The sequence below is a fragment of the Phaseolus vulgaris genome, unplaced genomic scaffold, assembly GCF_000499845.2.
Source record: "Phaseolus vulgaris cultivar G19833 unplaced genomic scaffold, P. vulgaris v2.0 scaffold_23, whole genome shotgun sequence".
NCBI classification, from domain to species: Eukaryota; Viridiplantae; Streptophyta; class Magnoliopsida; order Fabales; family Fabaceae; genus Phaseolus; species Phaseolus vulgaris.
The window spans coordinates 296,260-314,823 of NW_027174092.1; the positions used below are offsets into that span (position 1 = coordinate 296,260).

General features: G+C 34.7%; 1 protein-coding gene across 1 annotated transcript in view; it reads left to right on the top strand.

The window, feature by feature from the left end:
• Positions 1-9,309: 9,309 nt before the first annotated feature.
• LOC137817239 (probable inactive ATP-dependent zinc metalloprotease FTSHI 5, chloroplastic) overlaps positions 9,310-18,564 on the top strand; it is a 41,112-nt gene continuing 31,857 nt past the window's right edge. Inside the window, exons 1-5 of the mRNA XM_068620485.1 lie at positions 9,310-10,385; positions 13,311-13,782; positions 15,813-16,013; positions 16,107-16,400; positions 16,492-16,773. Coding sequence (XP_068476586.1) covers positions 9,505-10,385; positions 13,311-13,782; positions 15,813-16,013; positions 16,107-16,400; positions 16,492-16,773 — 2,130 coding nt within the window. The 5' untranslated portion in view covers positions 9,310-9,504. The remainder of the gene's footprint in view (positions 10,386-13,310; positions 13,783-15,812; positions 16,014-16,106; positions 16,401-16,491; positions 16,774-18,564) is intronic.

Below are 18,564 nucleotides of genomic sequence, written 5' to 3' on the forward strand. Positions count from 1 at the left end.
AATACATTGTCAGCACATGTGACTTTTGACTAGATATAAAGGCTCTTGAATTTCCAAGATATGGAATATATTCCTTTATGACAAGATGTAACTTCCTTTAGAACCAAATCAGGCTTTCAAGACTGCTTTATTGACTTAAAGACTCATTAATTTTTGAATTTGCAAAAGATAGAATGCATGAAGAAATTAAATCAATTCTTCACAGTGTTGTCAGAGAAGAAACAATCGGTTGTTTCGAGGAAACAATCGGTTGTTTTTCTGCAGCAACAATAGTATTTGTATTTTAAACAGAAACTGAAAAAAGTTTAAAATAGATGTAATTTCTCTTATGTAGATGAAGAATTTGATATGAATTTATAAATTGAAAAACAGAGATAAGGAAGGTCTTATCCTTTTATGAAGTTCCTTCAATGAGTCATTGTTTGTGATCAAGAATGCTTCTTTTTGCCTTTCAAGAAATCTTGGATTAGTACACATCCTTAATTCAACTCCAGTCACATTTCTTTTCTTCCAAGGACTTGATTAGATAACTTAGGACTTCATGTTTCTCTAGTATCCCTGCATCAAAATGAATTCAAGCAACAAAATTTGGTCCCCTTACAAATGTGGGTCCTTTTGATTTATCTTTATCATTTGAAACCTCACAACCCTTGGGATTACATTGTAAAATACCTTTAGGAACTGAATATTTCCTGATTTTACAGAATCTAACTGAGTGGCCTCTTTTCATGCAATAAAAGCATGTAACAACCATTTGTTTCGACTTAACAATCGGTTGTTTTCCTGACAGTTTTGAAAAAGACTTTGAAAACTTATCTTGCTTGTTCTGTGGATTAAAACCTAATCCTGCTTTTCCAAAAACACAATTTTGAGATGCCAAGCATTCTCAAAGTTGGATTTACCCTTTGAAAGCTTATCCACAGTTCTAATAAGATAATGAACTTTATTTTCAAGGTTTTAACAATTTTCACAAAAAAAAGAGTCACACTTGCAAGAAGATTTTTTGCAATGCATTTCAAGGTTTTCAAAATCATTTTTTGATTTTTCCAGTTCTTCTTCAAGTATCTCGACTCTATTTTCAAGCCAGTTATTCAACCCTTTCAATCGATTGTTTGAGAGAGCCAATCGGTTAGCTTCTTCATGAGTTTCTTTAAAAGCTTGAAGAAGTTGGCTATAATTTTCAGCAATTAAGGAAGCACAAGAACTTACACTGCTTGAGCTTCTTGAATCATCATCTCCTTCTGCTATTAAAAAAAGATTAGCTTTTTCATCTTCACTTGATGAGGAGGTTGATGAGGAGACTTCATTTTCATCCCAAGCAATATATTCTCTTTTTTATTTCCCTCTCTTTTCCTTATTGCTTGACTTCTTTTCATTGCTTTCTTTATTTGGGCAATCATCTTTTATATGCCCTTGTTCACCATAACCAAAGCAAGTATAATTGTTAGAATTGAAATCACTAGTTTTCTTGTTTCCATACCTTTCTTTGTTGGCTTCTTTGTTGCACTTTCTCTTCAAGAATTTGCTGAAATTTTTGGACAACAAGCTTAGATTTTCTTCCTCACTTTCATCACATGAATCTAGCTTCTTCTTGTAATTGGCAGCTTTCAATGCAATGTTCCTTACATGTTTATCCTCACTTTCTTGAACATTGAGTTTATTCATCTCCAACTCATGTTCTATAAGCTTACCAAACAAGGAAGTCGTGGTCAAGGATGTCAAGTCTTTTGATTCAGAGATTGCAGTTACCTTTGGTTGCCAAGATCTATCAAGACAATTGAGAATCTTGATGTTTAGCTCCTCTTTATCAAAGGTTTTTCCAAGACTCATTAGATGGTTGATGATGTGAGTGAATCTCTTTTGTACTTCAACAATTGATTCTCCCTTGAGCATTCTAAACATCTCATACTCTTGAATTAGAGTATGTTTCCTAGCTCTCTTCACATCATTTGTTCCTTCATGGGTGACTTCTAGAGTATCCCACATTTCCTTAGCCGATGCACATTGAGAGATCCTGAAAAATTCATCCGAATTCAAAGTAGAGGTTATGATATTCTTAGCAATGCAATCAAACTTGGCCTTTTTTTTTATCAGCATCAGTCCATTGGGACCCAGGTTTTTCAAAAGAATATCCATCCTTTTCAAATTTAGGAATAAAAGGGTCATTTTCAATTGCATCCCAAATTCCTTTATCAAGAGATTCAACAAAGATTTTCATTCTAACTTTTCAAAATTGATAATTGTTAATTGAGGCACCCTCCCCAAAAGGTAGATTTTTAGCCATAGAAAAAATATTTTAGGATCAAACTTGAATATTTTTCAAGTACCAAACTCTTGATGCCAATTGTTAGAATATATGGCCTTAAACAAGAGGGGGGTGAATTGCTTAACAGGGGTTTTTGAAACTTTTTAAGCTTTAACAAAATTCTTTGTATGAATCCAGAACAGAAATCTAGTTAGCCAAGAGCAAGATCAATAAAACAGCAAAGCAGCAGAAAAACAATCGGTTGTTTATACCAGTAAAAACTAAAAACATAATGTAAAGGAGTTTAAGGGTAAGAGAAAGATACACCAACAGTTTATACTAGTTCACTCTTAAACCAAGAGCTACATCCAGTCCCCAGAAAACAACTGGGTAATCCACTAAGTAATCAAACAAAATTACAGCACACAATCCACCAAAGCAGTGACCTTGAAACCTTCAAGAAACACACTCATTTTGGCAATTCACACACCAAGAGTATTGATCTTGACCACCTCAAGAGCACACAACACTCCTTGGCAACACAACACCAGAAATACAGAAGGTTGAGAAGAGATTACACTCGTTTACAGAACAATCTGAAATCAATACAAATGCAATCTTATTCCACTCTCTTAGAAAACCCAAAGCTTTGATGTAAATGTTCAAATCTTGAATCAACTCTTTCACAACTGAAAAACTCAAATATGTTTTCTTACCTGTTTGGAAACATAAACAAACTATTTATATTTTCCAAAGATTGGTCAAAGCATTTAATGAAGGAGCGTATTCAATTGGAAATCATTTAAATCTCATTCAACCATCAAAACAGAATTTTGTTAGGATTTTCAAAGAAACAATCGGTTGAAACCACGAAACAACCGATTGTTTGGTTTGGTAGTTAAGTCAACCAAACTTAAACAGTTTTCAACCTTTTCAAAAACTCCTACGAGTAAAACAACCGGTTGATTCGAAAAAACAACAGGTTATTTTTCACTTAGTTTGAAAAACACTTTATTTTAAAAAGGATTTAAAACACATCAGCTTTAGATTCAACAAAGGAGTGGATTACATATAAAACTACCCAGATCCCTCCGAAAACACAACAGCAACACAACCTTGCATCAAGCACAAAGAGTTTGGATTCTTCAAAGAACTTGATCACTCTTGATCAACAATGAGCATTAGAATCATAGGGCAAGGGCGATCATAAAGTAAAAAGCATATCTTTTAACAATCAAGGTTCGAGGGTTGAAGTGGTTGAGGAAGAAGAGAGAGTGTTTCGAGAGTAAGAAAATGCTTGAGAAATGATAAAGAGAAGTATTGAAACAGTGAAGGGGCGTAGGGGTTTGAAGGGTTTAAACGTATACAAAGAAGCGCAAGCGGCAACGAGTCTTAGCCGTTGATCTTGCCACGTGTACACTGATTAAAAATTATGGTGAGACGTCACTTCGGTGCACTCTTCACATCCGGTCACCCCAGTGCCACGTAGGTCGCTACAAATGATCACTTAGCCTCTTCGCTAAAACAAGTTATAGCTCAAGCCTGAAGGGCTTTTGTACAGGCTAGACCTCAGACCTCGGTTGAAGAAGAGGTCGACATCGGACCTTGGTGATTCGACAGTAATAATGGGCCACGTAAGCTGGGCCCCACAAATAACGTGAGTTAACACCCATATATCAGAAATACCTAAGTCATGAGAAGATCATGCATGGGGTGTGTATAGTACATTCGGGTACGGCACAAGCAAGTGTTCCATGGAGGCGTTAAGGCCCGTTAGGGTTAGGGTTTCTAGGGAAAGACTACATTCATGACACGTGAATACTTAGGGTTAGATGTTTCACCACTGCTCACGTTAGATGTTTCCCCTAAAAAAATTGAACAAAATCTTTCAAAAATAAACCAATAGGGAAAAATGCATTACCTTTGTTGGAACGAAATAATCTCGAGACCACCAAGAATGTACCACGTCCAAAACGAAACCACCATAATGCCACCAACACGAAAAAAAAATCACCAAATCTTAAATGGGAAGAGAAAATCACAAATGCAAAGTGCTACCCTAAAAAACCCAAAAATCAAACCCAAACAACACACAAACCAAACTAGCCACTCCTAAACTCTTACCAACACACCATATAAAGCAAACCCTCCACTGCTTTTTTGCACTCACTCGACACTCGTCTCCTTCAATACTTTCGTTGTGGGGTGGTTTTTTGCTTTTCTACATTGACTTGTCATCTCTAGTCCTTCGAGTGTGGTGTGGTTTTTCGCTTTTGGGATACAATTTCTCAACTCACTCCTCTCCTTCAGTCCTATCGTTGTGGGGCGGTTTTCCAGTTTGGGGTTTTACTCTCCTTTGCAATTTCAACTCTCAATCCTTTCCCTCAATCATTGCGCAATGAATAAATTGTACGCACCTCTCTTTCCTGAATTTCTTGTTTCCAATATTTCAAAATTTAATTTTTAGAAAAGGATGAAACTATGCTTGACCACATAATCAACCCATGCCACATCAGAGTTGTCAAGTAAGAGTTATTTCCCTTGTGGATGTGAAAGAAACATTTACTTAATTGAACTATGAATGGGAAAAGAATGAGAACATGTGATGTGAGTTGATTTTAGGATTGTTCATTTGATTAGTGACATTTTACTTAGATTAAGATTCATAGACAGATAAAGGTGAGAAACCTAAGGAAAATTCCCATTGGACATTAACTTAACAAGTGTTGAGTAGATGTGAAGGTTCATTTCCATAAGGCCAAAGGAAAAACACAATTAATGGTGAAGATGAATGACAAATTAAGGTGCTGCAATTTATCAAACACAAGATGAGCAACAGAAACATAATGACCGAATTGAAATCAAGAACCAAGAACAAAAACAAGAACAAGACATATTTTGAAATTGAAAATAGGAATGGAAATGGAATGGAAAAAGATGAGTGAAAGGAAACTTAGGAGTGGTAGAATTGTGAATGAGCACACCACTTGGATGGTGAATTGAATCCAAGATAAGTGTATGTGCCACCACTTGAGAGCTCACAACACTCACAAGATAAGACCAATTTAGGAGGAAAATCTCTCACTCACAATTCTAACACAATTTGTGTATAGTAACTTTGCTCTTCATTCAACATGTCAATACATGAGGTAGGCTTCCCTATTTATAGATTTAGGAGCCTTGGAAAAGAAGAAAAAATGGTAGAATGGGAAACAGGAAAAAGTGGGCAGTCATAGGGTTTGACTAAGTCAATCCCGTATTCTAGGCTTATTCTTCTAGAAACTAGGTCAAAATGCCTTCAAATGGGCTAGGAACAAGCTAGAATGCTACCCACACCCCCTACTATGCTAAAGACACTTTATTCTAGCTTATTTATACTATTTTGACCCCTACAAATGAGCCCAACTTATTTACAACATTTTTCTAAATATTTAAGAAGACTAGTAGGAAGAACTTTAGGTGCTCCAGTCCTTGTCCATTCCTCCTACTTACGAGGTCTTCCCTTGATTGTTGAGATGATCCTTCATAGTTGGTATCCTTGGTCATCTTCTTGTGGATTTGGGTCGTATCAACATGAGATAGTGGTGAGTTAGAGGGGAGAAAGTGGGTGTTAAGAGAGAGAAAAAATAGAGGAGGAGAAAATGAATTAGTATATTTTATTTATTTTATATTTATAAAATTTTATTTGAAACTATATATTTTTTTAGGTAGACAAAAATATTATAATGTTTTATTTAACGTGTTTTAGAGTTTTGTTAAACTAGGTAAAACACATTTTCTTATTTTTAATTTAATCCTTTTTTAATACTTTACTATATTTTAAAATTTTACCAATTTTTTGTTTTTTTCTTAAATTAATTCCATTTCATTTATCTATCATTTTTTACTATCTAGACAAAAAAAAAAAAAATTGTTGACACGCGCCAATAACCATTCTGAAACTCCTCTATGTTAACTTTGGAAATACTATCTACCTATGATCCTTTGGTTTACTCTAATTTGAGTAAAAACTCTTTAACTTAAGCTTGATAAGTCAAACAAACTATGGATATGCTGCTTGAAGATGAGATAAATATTTAATGTTTGATACAACCCAATTTGAAAAACAAATGACTAAGGATACCACAGACTCTTCACAGTTATGTAAGTCCACAAATAAAAAAATGACATTTTATGACGGTTAAAACATACATTTTTATGAGGATTTTATACCCGTCATAGATACACGAGACATAGAAAATATGTATTTTCTATAACGGTTATATAACCATCATAAAAACACATTAAATCATCATTTTTTATGATAGATAATATTTTAACCGTCATAAAATATGCTATTTTTTATGACAAACAATATTTTTTATCATAGATTTAATAATGATCGTCTTAGAAAAGTATTATTTTTTAAAAAATTTAAATAATGTTTTACACGTCATATATTCATCCAAATTTTAATCTAGATAAAAGAGGAAAATATTGAGTTATATTCTCTTTGCATGCCATTTTATTTAATTTTATTTTTTTAGAAAATTCTCAATACAAAGTATATTTTCTATTATACAAAAAAAATACTAATTTTAAAAAATTAATAAAAAATAATTTTTGAATAAAATAAGTATATTTTTTTTATTATACAATTAAAAAATATATATACATAGGTAATTATATGAAAAATACTTTTTTGATAAAAAAGATATCATTTGCCTAATCTCTCTGTCACTCTACTTTCTCAATTTCACTACCTCATAATTACCTAAGTATCTTAGATATTATTTTGCATTGTCCATGTTAAAAACACGTCTATATTCTTAAACACATTATACATGTCAATAAAAAAATAAATAATGTAATAAAGTGAAGCTTTTCATTTTCCCGTGTCTTGGCTTCCTCAATATCACAATGAACCGAAACATTTAGAATGTTGGTGAAACAATACAATTAAAATAGTACATTATAGGTAAAATAACCAAGTTAGAAATAGTAGGCATGAAGAAACTTTGTCATGCTTCTACATTTTCATTTACGGAAAATAAATCACCCTCATTGTCTTTTCTTCTTCTAAACATGAAGTTAATTCTTGTTTTCTGCCCCTTCCTTGGCAGCCTGAAATAAGTTAAAATTTAGATTTTTTCAATTATTTAAAGAAATAACAGACCTTCATATACAAAACCTTTTGTAGCAATCTTATACACACATATAATAGATATAACACTACATTTTCATATTTAAAGGGAGAAAATAACACTTTTCAAACAATAAAATCATTTCCAATAGATACATAGTTAAAATAGTTAAATTAGTTGGTGCTAACTGGTTTACTGCACAGAGACGAAACTAAGAGAGAGAATGAGAAATTTTAAAGTTGCAGTGTTGTCAGTGCTTTATATGAACCCAAATGTATATATGTTGTTAGGTTACTAGATAGTAAACTTGGTCTCAAGCCTTATCTAATAGCATGAGACAATACAAAGAATAGCTATATAATTGATTTATTACAAAATTATATAATCCAATCACCCACATTAAATGGCACCAAAAATTCTAGTAATCATTATGTGTGACATCACGCGTTTGGGGCCACCAACGTCACATCTCGTCTAGGAAAGTTCAACCCTCACAAAGACTCTTCAAATTCAACATCTTCGAACTTGGGGGCAGGTGTACCAGTCAGCCTGTAAGACCGAGTCAAGTTTAGGGTTCCGTCGAGTCTGACCGAGACCATCACGCAGAAGACTAACAAACTAATCAAAGGTTAAGCATTAAATAATGCATTCTTAATTACAAATTAATTCTTTGATCAAACCTAACAATGAAAGGTCCATAATAATTATATAAATAAGAACAAATTCCAAAGGATCAGATACGCAATCATTTAGTACTAAATACTGAGGGCCGAGTGTCGAAGTCTAACTTGAGCGTTAAAGTGCCTTTTGCAGGTACCATCCGAGCCCAAACTTCACCAAGACGAGGAGTGGAAGAACGTTGCAGGAGTTCATTCAAGAAGAAGGAGTGAGGGGCAGACTAACTGACCAAAAAAAGATTCAATAGTTCTCTTGATCTCAAGTCCATTAAAAAACAAATATAAACCTATAAATATTAAAATAATGAATTATAACAATAAATACGTAATTAATATTTATCTCATTGTAGAACTAAAATTTCATATATGAATGGTATCCGAACACAAATTCAAATGAATTAAGCAACATCATCATAACTAACTATAATCAATTATAAAAACCAAAGTCATTATACTTTAAACATATAGTTTTATAACAGATTATCACTATGAGAATGTCTTTGTTTTTATTGACAGGAATAACTCGGTGAACTTCCATTTTTCACATGAATGTATTATTGAAAGTAAAAATGTAATTTACTAACAATTCACAAAACCTCCCATTTTCTTCTCATCTTACCACACACATAGTTGTCATTAAGAAATCAAATCCATGAATGATAAATGACTCCATACAATGCATACCTAATGCTAAACAATATCTATGTCCGGGAAGGATGTGGCGATCCTAAATATTTTTTTAGCAAATGAAGCTCACAAACAAGTGTAGTTTTACTCGCTACGCACTAGCTACTTATATTTTTGGACTCTTTCTTCCTACACCTCCATACCTTCTTGTACCACCCCCATATTAAATATGAAAATAACATTTTATCCTTTTCTTTTTCACCCCCTTGGATTTGAAATAATAAGTCTATGGATTATGTAATCCGGATTCCGATTACATAATCCGAAAGTCAATTTCATATTTAGAAAAGACTTCCAGATTATGTAATCCGGAAGCTAATAACACATATGAAAAAAAGACTTCTGGATTACATAATCCGAAAACTAATCTTATGTATAGAAAAGACTTCCGGATTATGTAATCCGGAAGCTAATCACAAAAGACTTCCGGATTACATAATCTGGAAGCTAATTCTGAATCTAGAAAAAGACTTCCGAATTATGTAATCCGGAATATTGAAAAGGGTATTTTTGGAATAAGAAAAATTTATGGGGGTGACACAAGAAGGTATGGAAGTGGAGGAAGAAGCAGCATATTTTTGTCTTAAGCCTCGAAGCAGTATTATCGGCTAAAATAAAACCCAATGACCCATTTGTCTATCCCCCCTTGGCAAATGCCTCCCCCTTTCTTGTTCCTGCAGTTGTGGCAGGATAGCGCATTTTTCACTTCATTCAATTCAATGTCTATATCCTCCTCTCTCATTCCTCTTCTTTAAGCCCAACAACCACATTCATGGACTCCATCATCGCTTCTTCGCCACTTCAATTTCCCCACCGCCCTCTCTTCACTTCTGTTCGCCCCATTCCTATCCGAACATTCATCGCCAATCACCGCCGAACACCACGAACCCCACTCTCACTCGCTCCCATCACCCTTACTCCACCATTCACTTCCGCTGCCAAGTCCACCACACTCGCACCCTCTCCTAGCGACGATGTTTTCTTGAAACACTTCGTTCGCGCGCTCTTCTGCTTTGCCGTTGGTTTCTCCGCGCTCGGCGCATTCCGCGCTCCTCCTCCCGCACTCGCAATTGCAGTTCCGTGGAGTCTATTAGGAAAGATAGGCGCCGAGAAAGAGAAAGAGAAAGCGAAGAGTCATCAGTATTCGGACTGTACCGATAAGTTGTTGGAGACGGTGTCATTTTTGTTGGGAGCCGTAGATGAAGCTAGGAAGGGGAATGGTGACGCGAGCGAGGTGGAGGCGGCGTTGAAGGCCGTGAAATCGAAGAAACAAGAGATGCGGAAAGAGATTGACGGGAGGCTCTACCCCGCGTTGAAGAAGCTGAGGAACGAAAAGAAGGCGTTGTGGAAACGGTCCGGGGAGATTCTCCGCGCTATATTGAAGGCGACGGCGGAGTACGATGGATTGAAGGCGAAGGCGGTGGCAAATGAGAAGGAGAAGGTAAGGATGAAGGAGTTGGAGGAGACTGTGGGAGAGATGGAGAATGAGTACAATGGGGTGTGGGAGAGAGTTGGGGAAATCGAGGACCAGATTTCGAGGGAGGAGACGCTGGCGTTGAGTTATGGAGTGAGGGAAATCAATTTCATAGAGAGGGAGTGTGAACAGCTAGTGGAGAGGTTGAAACAGGAAATTAGGCGCAAGGACTTCGAAAGGTCACATGTCTTGATAACTTGAATGAATGCGTTTTTTATTGTGATGTGTTTGTACGTGTATTCCTTAATTCTGAGAGCAATTTTATGTTATCGTTTAGTTTTCATAGCAAGATGAACGAGGAGATCAGGGTAGGATGCGGGTGAGTTTTTTTGTGTTACTTGTGTCAAGGACGAATATTAGAATTTCCAGGGTGTAACTTCTGTACGTTTGAAGATTTTGGGTTGCTTGCCGCCTCTTCATACTCCTGCCATATGACTCCTTATTTTCCTTATCATCATGTTTGTCTTTCTGGTAACCACAACCACATTACTATTGCTATGGGATTTATGTTCCAATAATTGGACATGACACTATGTCTCATCTACCATCTAACCCTTAATATGTCCTTCATGTTCCAAAACTTTCTCATAACCTTATTTTTGTTTACAAACTCTCTCATGACCTAGACTATCAAGTAACATTCTTTCCCTCTCATTGGGTTTTTTTCAATCTTGCACATGGGGGATGATTGGAAGGAACAAGGAAGGTTATACTATCTCCAAGGGTTGGGAACTAGTCTCAGTAAAGAAATGAATGTCTTTTGTTAGTCTTCCACTACTTCTAACCCTTTCAAATTTGGTTTCTCCATCAACATCTTGGACACTTGTCATTTTATGTCCTTAAAAAAGATATCATTTTTACCATCCTCTAAGTCGAAAAGTTTATACCTATATGGATGTTGCTTTTGAAGAAACAAATATTTTTATATGTGATGTTGAGCTTAAAGATATCTATAGAAGCCAAGTCGTGTGGGTCGTCTTTTGTCTCTTTGGTACAAAAGTCATATTGATACTACCCCTATACACCTCACATGGATGCTTCTGATAAGGACAAATATGTTCTTGTGTTAGGATTAACATCAAATATTAATGGTAGAGAGTCTTTTCTGTATTCAATACCAGAGGAAACAAAAGGAATCTAACTTGGTTCGAGAACAACTCTGATCATCTAAGTTGAAGGTAAGTGTTCATAACTTTTAGAAAATTCCTTGAATAATAACTGTGAGCCTAACCTTGGTAACTTATTGCCTTGAGAAAAGGAAAATGGTTTTGTACCACATTTTCTCTTTCTCAATTTGTGTTCACTAAACACCTTTTTGTGCAACACTCTAATTTTCTCTTTGCTATCAATGCAATTGTAGTCCATACATCCATTCAAGAGGCATTGAATGTTAAGAATTCGGGTCAAGCCATGAGTGAAGGGAGGGATGTGTTAAAAAAGAATCATACTTGAGAGATTGATTACTGGCCACATGATAAAATGGGTGTAGGATGCAGGTGAATCTACATTGTGAAGTATCAATTTGATTACACATTGGATTATTGCAAAGTAAGGTTAGGTGCATAAGGATATAATCAAACTTATGATGTTGATTATAAGGAGACGTTTGCTCCAGTAGCAAAGATGAATACATCTAGAATCATCCTTTCATTAGCAACACATTTTGGTTGGGAGCTACAACGCATTTTGGTTGGGTGCTACAACAATTTGATTTCAAAAATGGCCTTTTGGTATGGGCATCAAAAGGAAGAAGTCTACATGGAGATTCCACCTAGCTTTGAGTCTATTGAAGAAAGGAATGAAGTGCGCAAGTTGAAGAAAACATTGTATGGACTCAAACAGTCACTCGTGCTTGGTTTGGGGGACTTAGGCTATGATTTCCTTGGGATACTGACAAAGAAAAGGTGACCTTCCTCTGTTTATCAAACATTCCTTAAGAGGGAAACTTACTCTTCTATTGGTCTATGTAGGTGACATGGTTGTTGTAGGGGATGATGGACATGAAAAATTGGTCTTGAAAGTTTGAGATGAATGATCTAGGAAAATTGAAGTAATTACTTGAGATAGAAGTTACCTACTCAAAAAGGGACATCTTTACCTCTTTAAGGAAATATGATCTAGACCTCGGAGAAATTTGGTAAGATTGATTGTAAGGCCATCAAATCTCCTATAGAACAAAACTAGATTCTTTTAGGGAAGCTTATTTGCTTAGTCTACACTAGACTTTACATAGCTTATGTTGTGAGTGTGGTCAAACAATTCATGCATGATCCAAGAGAGTGACATTTATAGGCTTTGAGTATCATATTTCAATATTTGAAGTCAAAGCCTAGAAGGGGGTTGTTGTTCAAAAAGGATGGAAAATTAAATATGGAAATGTATATTGATGCAGACTATGCTGGGTTTGTCACAAATAGGAGGTGCATCTCAAGGTATAGCATATTCTTAGGAGGAAACTTGGTGACTTGGAGAAGTAAGAAACAAAATGTAGTTGCAAAGTCTGGTGTGGAGGCTGAATTTTGAGCTATGACACAAGGGGTGTGTGAATGAATTGTTATGGTTGAAGATTGTTGAGTGATCTTAAAGTGAATTGTGAAGAACCTATGACTCTCTTTTGTGATAATAAATCAACTATGAGTATTGCTTACAATGCAGTTTAACATCAGTGGACTAAGCACATAGAGATATACTGGCTCTTCTTAAAATAAAATTTGGATAATAGTCTCATAACGACTTCCTATGTCCCAGGCATATTTGTTTACAAAAAGGCTTCCCACAAAACGGTTTCATGATGTTACATGCAAAATGCTATGATAAATATCCATTCACCTGCATGAGGGGGAGTGTTGAGTTATGAGAGATGTTATCAATTATTAATTACTATAAGGATACAAAGAGTTTTTATTAATTACTGTTATTATTTCTAAGGTGGTAGAGTTTTATAGAATACACTCTCTTGTGCTGGTTTAATATCTATTCAATTGAATACATTTTCTTCTTCTCATTGGCAAGTATTATCAATTGTTCTGTCATGTGAGTTAGTTTTAGCATAATACTATTGAATTTGTATGTCATTATGCAAACATCTTGTCATGTGGTTGCAGTTTGCCTACTGGCTCGGTTACCAGGCTCTCAAAATCTGTCATTCAAAAAGATTTGGAAACTGTGCATAGAAAATATGCAGAACAAATAATTCTTCCTAGCATTTTGGATGTTGAAGATCTTGGGCCATTCTTTCACCAAGACTCTATTAATTTTGCCCATCGTTTAAAAAGAGTTCTTAAAGATTCCAGGGAGAAGCAGAGGAATTTAGAGGCTCAGATAAGGAAAAAAATGAAGAAGTTTGGCAAGGAAAAACGCAGTATTATTTACTCACCAGATGAAGATGTGGTTAAGGGCTTTCCTGAAGTTGAGTTAAAATGGATGTTTGGAAATAAGGAGGTTGTGCTTCCCAAAGCTGTTGGTCTCCATCTGTACCATGGTTGGAAGAAATGGCGTGAAGAAGCTAAGGCAAATTTAAAACAAAATTTAATAAAAGATGCTGAGTTTTGCAGACAATATGTGGCTGAAAGACAGGTTCGGAAGTTCCATTTCACTTTTTCGTTGTATTTCTTTATTGATGTGATATAATACCAATTAAAGTAATGTTTATTATGATTGAACACCGAGCCCTACAAAAGTTACAGCAGGAATTATGTCCCAGGGTTGAGAAACTTCTACAAAAATTCACCCTGTCCAAATTACCTAATAACTGCCTCGTCATCCTCCTCACACTCTATATTAGGATGCATAACTGCTACATAACTACACTGCATTAGACCCAACTTCTGGATAACTGTCTGCCAGAGTTAAATACAGCTATTACACTACCATCCTGCATAACTAAAGGCATAACTGTCCTACATAACAACCACATGATCTGATTTCTACATCCTATGCGTCCTCATAGAGTATATCTTCCATATAGGTGGACTATTAGACTCTCTAATCCCATGAATATGTTATTATGCATGCTTGCCAAATTAAGTTTTTTTATCTGATAATTTAGATAGTCAAATGGAGCTTATCATGGATTCAAACTTTAAATCATCGAGTCAGTTATTGTAAGATTTGATATCTCTTCAAGGACATTTTGAGTAATATTATTGGCATACATTATTTTAGGATAACTATATGTAAAAGTTCATTCAAAATGTTGATAATGCTAAGGGTTTCATTTTTTATCTTCTGTGAATTATTCACTGGAATTGTTGGAACACAAATGTATCATAAATACCAATGTTTTTAAAATCAGACAAGTCATTGAACCAGTCAAGGCACTGAATCAAGGTTCAATGGTTCAACCAAGGTTGAATTGGAGTCGGATCAATATTAATGAAATTATTATCATAATTAAATAATATATAAAATAACATTAATAAATATAACATCATAATGATGCTAAAAGCTAAAATAAAACATAAATTTATAGGTTCTCAACATTTAAGAAATATAAAAATTAAAATAAAATATATTGTCATTCTTAAATTAAAATTTCAATAGTAGTCATCAATGTTTATCAACAAAAATAAGTTATATGTAGAATAAAAAGACGAGGACAAATATTTAGGTTGTTTCTTATTTTTAAAAAAGTTAAAATAATTTATTATTGAAATTTTTTAATTGAATTTCTTTAGACCGGTTTTTTATTGGTTTGGGGTTCTTCTTCAATTTGATTTTGTGGTTTCTTTGAACTGGTTACCTAAGAATTGTTCACCGTTCTAATTGGCCGATCCAGTTTTCAAAACATCGATAAATACTTCTAATTCAATAGAATGGGATGGAACATGTCAAATTCAGATGGGATTCATTCACTTGTTTGTTAGTTATCAGTAGTCAATATCTTTTCTCTTAAATAAAAAGGAAAGAATGTTATTGTAACACTATACAACCCTAACTAGGTTAGTACTACAACTTGAACCGATCATATGTAACATTGTTAATACTATTAAAAGAAAAAAGAAATACAAAAGTGGGGGACCCAACCAAAACCAACTAAAAAATTTGTAATGTGGGAGACCACTATCACTACAAAAATCAAAGACAAAATAAGGAGGCACTCCATCCCACCATTACACTATTCCATTTTTTCTGCCACTGTACGAGTAACAACAACAAATAACATCACTGCTGCCACCAAATTACTCCTATTCTTATTGGGGAGTATACTTGTCTTAATTGTTGAAGTGTCCAGCTGCTGATCCGTGATGCTTTGAAGCCAAGACCATAATCTAATTTCAAAAGGGCAAGTTAAAAAATAGATGATTTGCAGTTTGAAGATCGTCTTGTTTAATAATTATGTTGTATGTTGTAGTGGTTCTTTTCATGTGACTTTTCTCTAGTCATATCAATGGAGTGACATAGATCAGAAGTTTATGTATTTTTGTGAGGTGTTAATGATGGATATATTATTGTTCAACACATTTTTGTGCAAGATGTTGGATTTGAACTTTTTTTTGCCTTTTATTATTAGGCTTTAAGCCGGAGAATGCTTGCTTCTTGTTGTTTGTCATCAGGCATTACAGTTTTCTTTTCATTTGTTCCTACTTACTACTTCTCCATTGCAGGAACGGATTCTTTTGGACCGCGACAGAGTAGTTTCAAGGACTTGGTATAATGAAGGGAAGAAGAGATGGGAAATGGATCCAGTGGCTGTTCCTTATGCTGTCTCGAAAAAGTTAATAGAGTATGTTCGCATTAGGCATGATTGGGGTGCCATGTATATCGTATTAAAAGGGGAGGACAAAGAATTTTATGTAGACATAAAGGTTGTAGTTGTATATATGCTATTTCTTATTGATAAATTCTTTTTTGGCTTTATTTCTTGTTTGGTGATTATTCAATATGCTTTCTTTTTTCAGGAATTTGAGATGCTTTTTGAAGATTTGGGGGGATTTGATGAACTTTATATGAAAATGCTTGCATGTGGTATTCCAACAGCGGTTCATCTAATGTGGATTCCTTTCTCTGAATTGAATATCCGCCAACAGTTTCTCTTGGTATTAAGAGTATCTCATGGGATTTGTAGTGGCTTGTGGAATTCTAGAGTTGTCACATATGCGAAAAATTGGATCTTTACCCAAATTAAGGATACAACTGATGACATAATGGTGGTGATGGGGTTTCCCATTGTGGAATTTTTGGTCCCATACCCGGTATTGTTGAACTCAGTGCTTTCCATTTGCAATTGAGGTTATTAATTTTAACTAATAAATTTGTTAAGCCTTTGTTGTCATTATGATACAGGTGAGAATACAATTGGGGATGGCTTGGCCAGAGGAAATATACCAGACAGTTGACACTACATGGTACTTGAAATGGCAATCAGAGGCAGAATCAAATTTTAAATCCAGACAATCAGCTGATGAGGATGAAGAAACTTCATGGTCTTTTTGGTTTTTGGTGAGAGCTGCTATATATGGATTTGTTTTGTTTCATGTGATCAAATTTATGAGGAGAAGACTTCCTAGCCTTCTTGGTTTTGGGCCTTTGCGAAGAGATCCAAATAGGCAGAAGTTGCGGCGAGTGGTATAAGTTTGTTCTTGCATTTTGTTATTTTTTAGATTTCTGCATAATTTTCTGGTGGTTATCTTATCACTGTTTCGAGAATTCCTAAAACCCTGCTCCTAGTTTATATGGCTACCATTAATACCAAGTTCATGTTGTATTGTGGATTCATATTATGTTGCACTAATATTATGCTCTATTTAAACCGATCACTTTCTGTTGAAAATGAAAGTCTTAAAAGTACTGCAGAAGCCACTATCATTTTGGAGTTTATTTCAATTTTGCTGAGTGGACTGATAAAAAAATTATTTACTTGAATTTACCGGATTTAGGTTTTAAACAAAGACTTATAAGTTGCAATATATAAGGTCTACTGACTAATGTTGATAAGAATGTAGGTTTTACTTCTGGTGGTGGTGACACATTTTATTGCTTAATTTAAATTCTGAAAATGTTCAATAAGTCTTGGGTTATGTTATCACTAGTTCACAACGACTTCAGGTAGCTTGGTCGCACTCACAGGTCACATCATATGCCACCCTGAACACACTTCAGAATCACTATTGCTACTGCTTCAACATCCTTGACATATTGCCTTACTTAGTGCCCTTCAATGATCATGAGTTCTTACCAAGTAGAGCAGCATCTGCTTGCCATTTTAGTTTTTGTTTATTCTCTTCAATAATAACTTTGCATATGGTGTATGCTAACTTTTTTAATTTTTTTTCCTAATATTATGATGGTTGTATTGTGATATTATATTGTGTTATACTCAAGTTAGATGGATTTCTTGTGGTTGAAAAGAGAAATGTCAAGGTACTACAGATGCCACAATCTTGATTTCTTACCAAGTAGAGCAGCATCTGCTTCCCATTTTAGTTTTTGTTTATTCTCATCAATAATATTAAAACCTTACATCTGGTGTATACTATATTTTTAAAATTTTTCCTAATTTTTTGATGGTTGTATAATATTGTGTTATACTCAAGTTAGACGAATTGCTTCTGGTTGAAAAGAAAAATTTCAAGGTACTAGAGATGCCACAATCTTTTTGTAGAATATTTAGTTGAACGAAATAGATGGATTGTATTTCTGAGATGTGTTTACAATTGTGATTACAGTCTAAATTTATAGACTATTTACGACCTTATTAAGGAAAAAAAATTGATAATTAAAACTATATAAATTAAATCACTAAAAAATATGAAATCTGTCCTAATAAATAGAGGATGAAATCTGCACTTAATTACAGAATAATTCTCTTGATTATGCAACACTCCCCCTCAAGCTGGTGAATGTATACCATAACTGGAGTAAACCTTCTGAACCAAGCACGAGGTGATTGTTTAGGACCATATTAGGCCTTCTTAAGTCTGCACACTTCATATTCCTTCATTAATTGCACCCTAATAAGGTGGAATCTCCATGTATACTTCTTCTTCCAAGCGTCCATGCAAGAAGGCATTTTTAACATCAAATTGATGCATCTCCCAACCAAAGTGCCCTGCTAAGGAGAGAATAATTCTGTCTGTATTCATTTTTGCCACTGGGGCAAAAGTCTCCTTATAATCGATCCCATAGGTTTGAGTGTACCCTTTTGCAACCAACCTTGCCTTATATCGATCCAATGTGCCATTAGACTGATACTTAACTGTGTATATCCACCGAAAACCCACTGCCTTCTTATCCTTTGGTCTCTACAATCTCCCAAGTCTCATTCTTATCTAATGCACCCATTTCTTCATTCATGGCTCAAACCTAGTTCTCATCTTTTAAGGCTTCTTGTACTTATGTAGGGATTCTGATAGAATC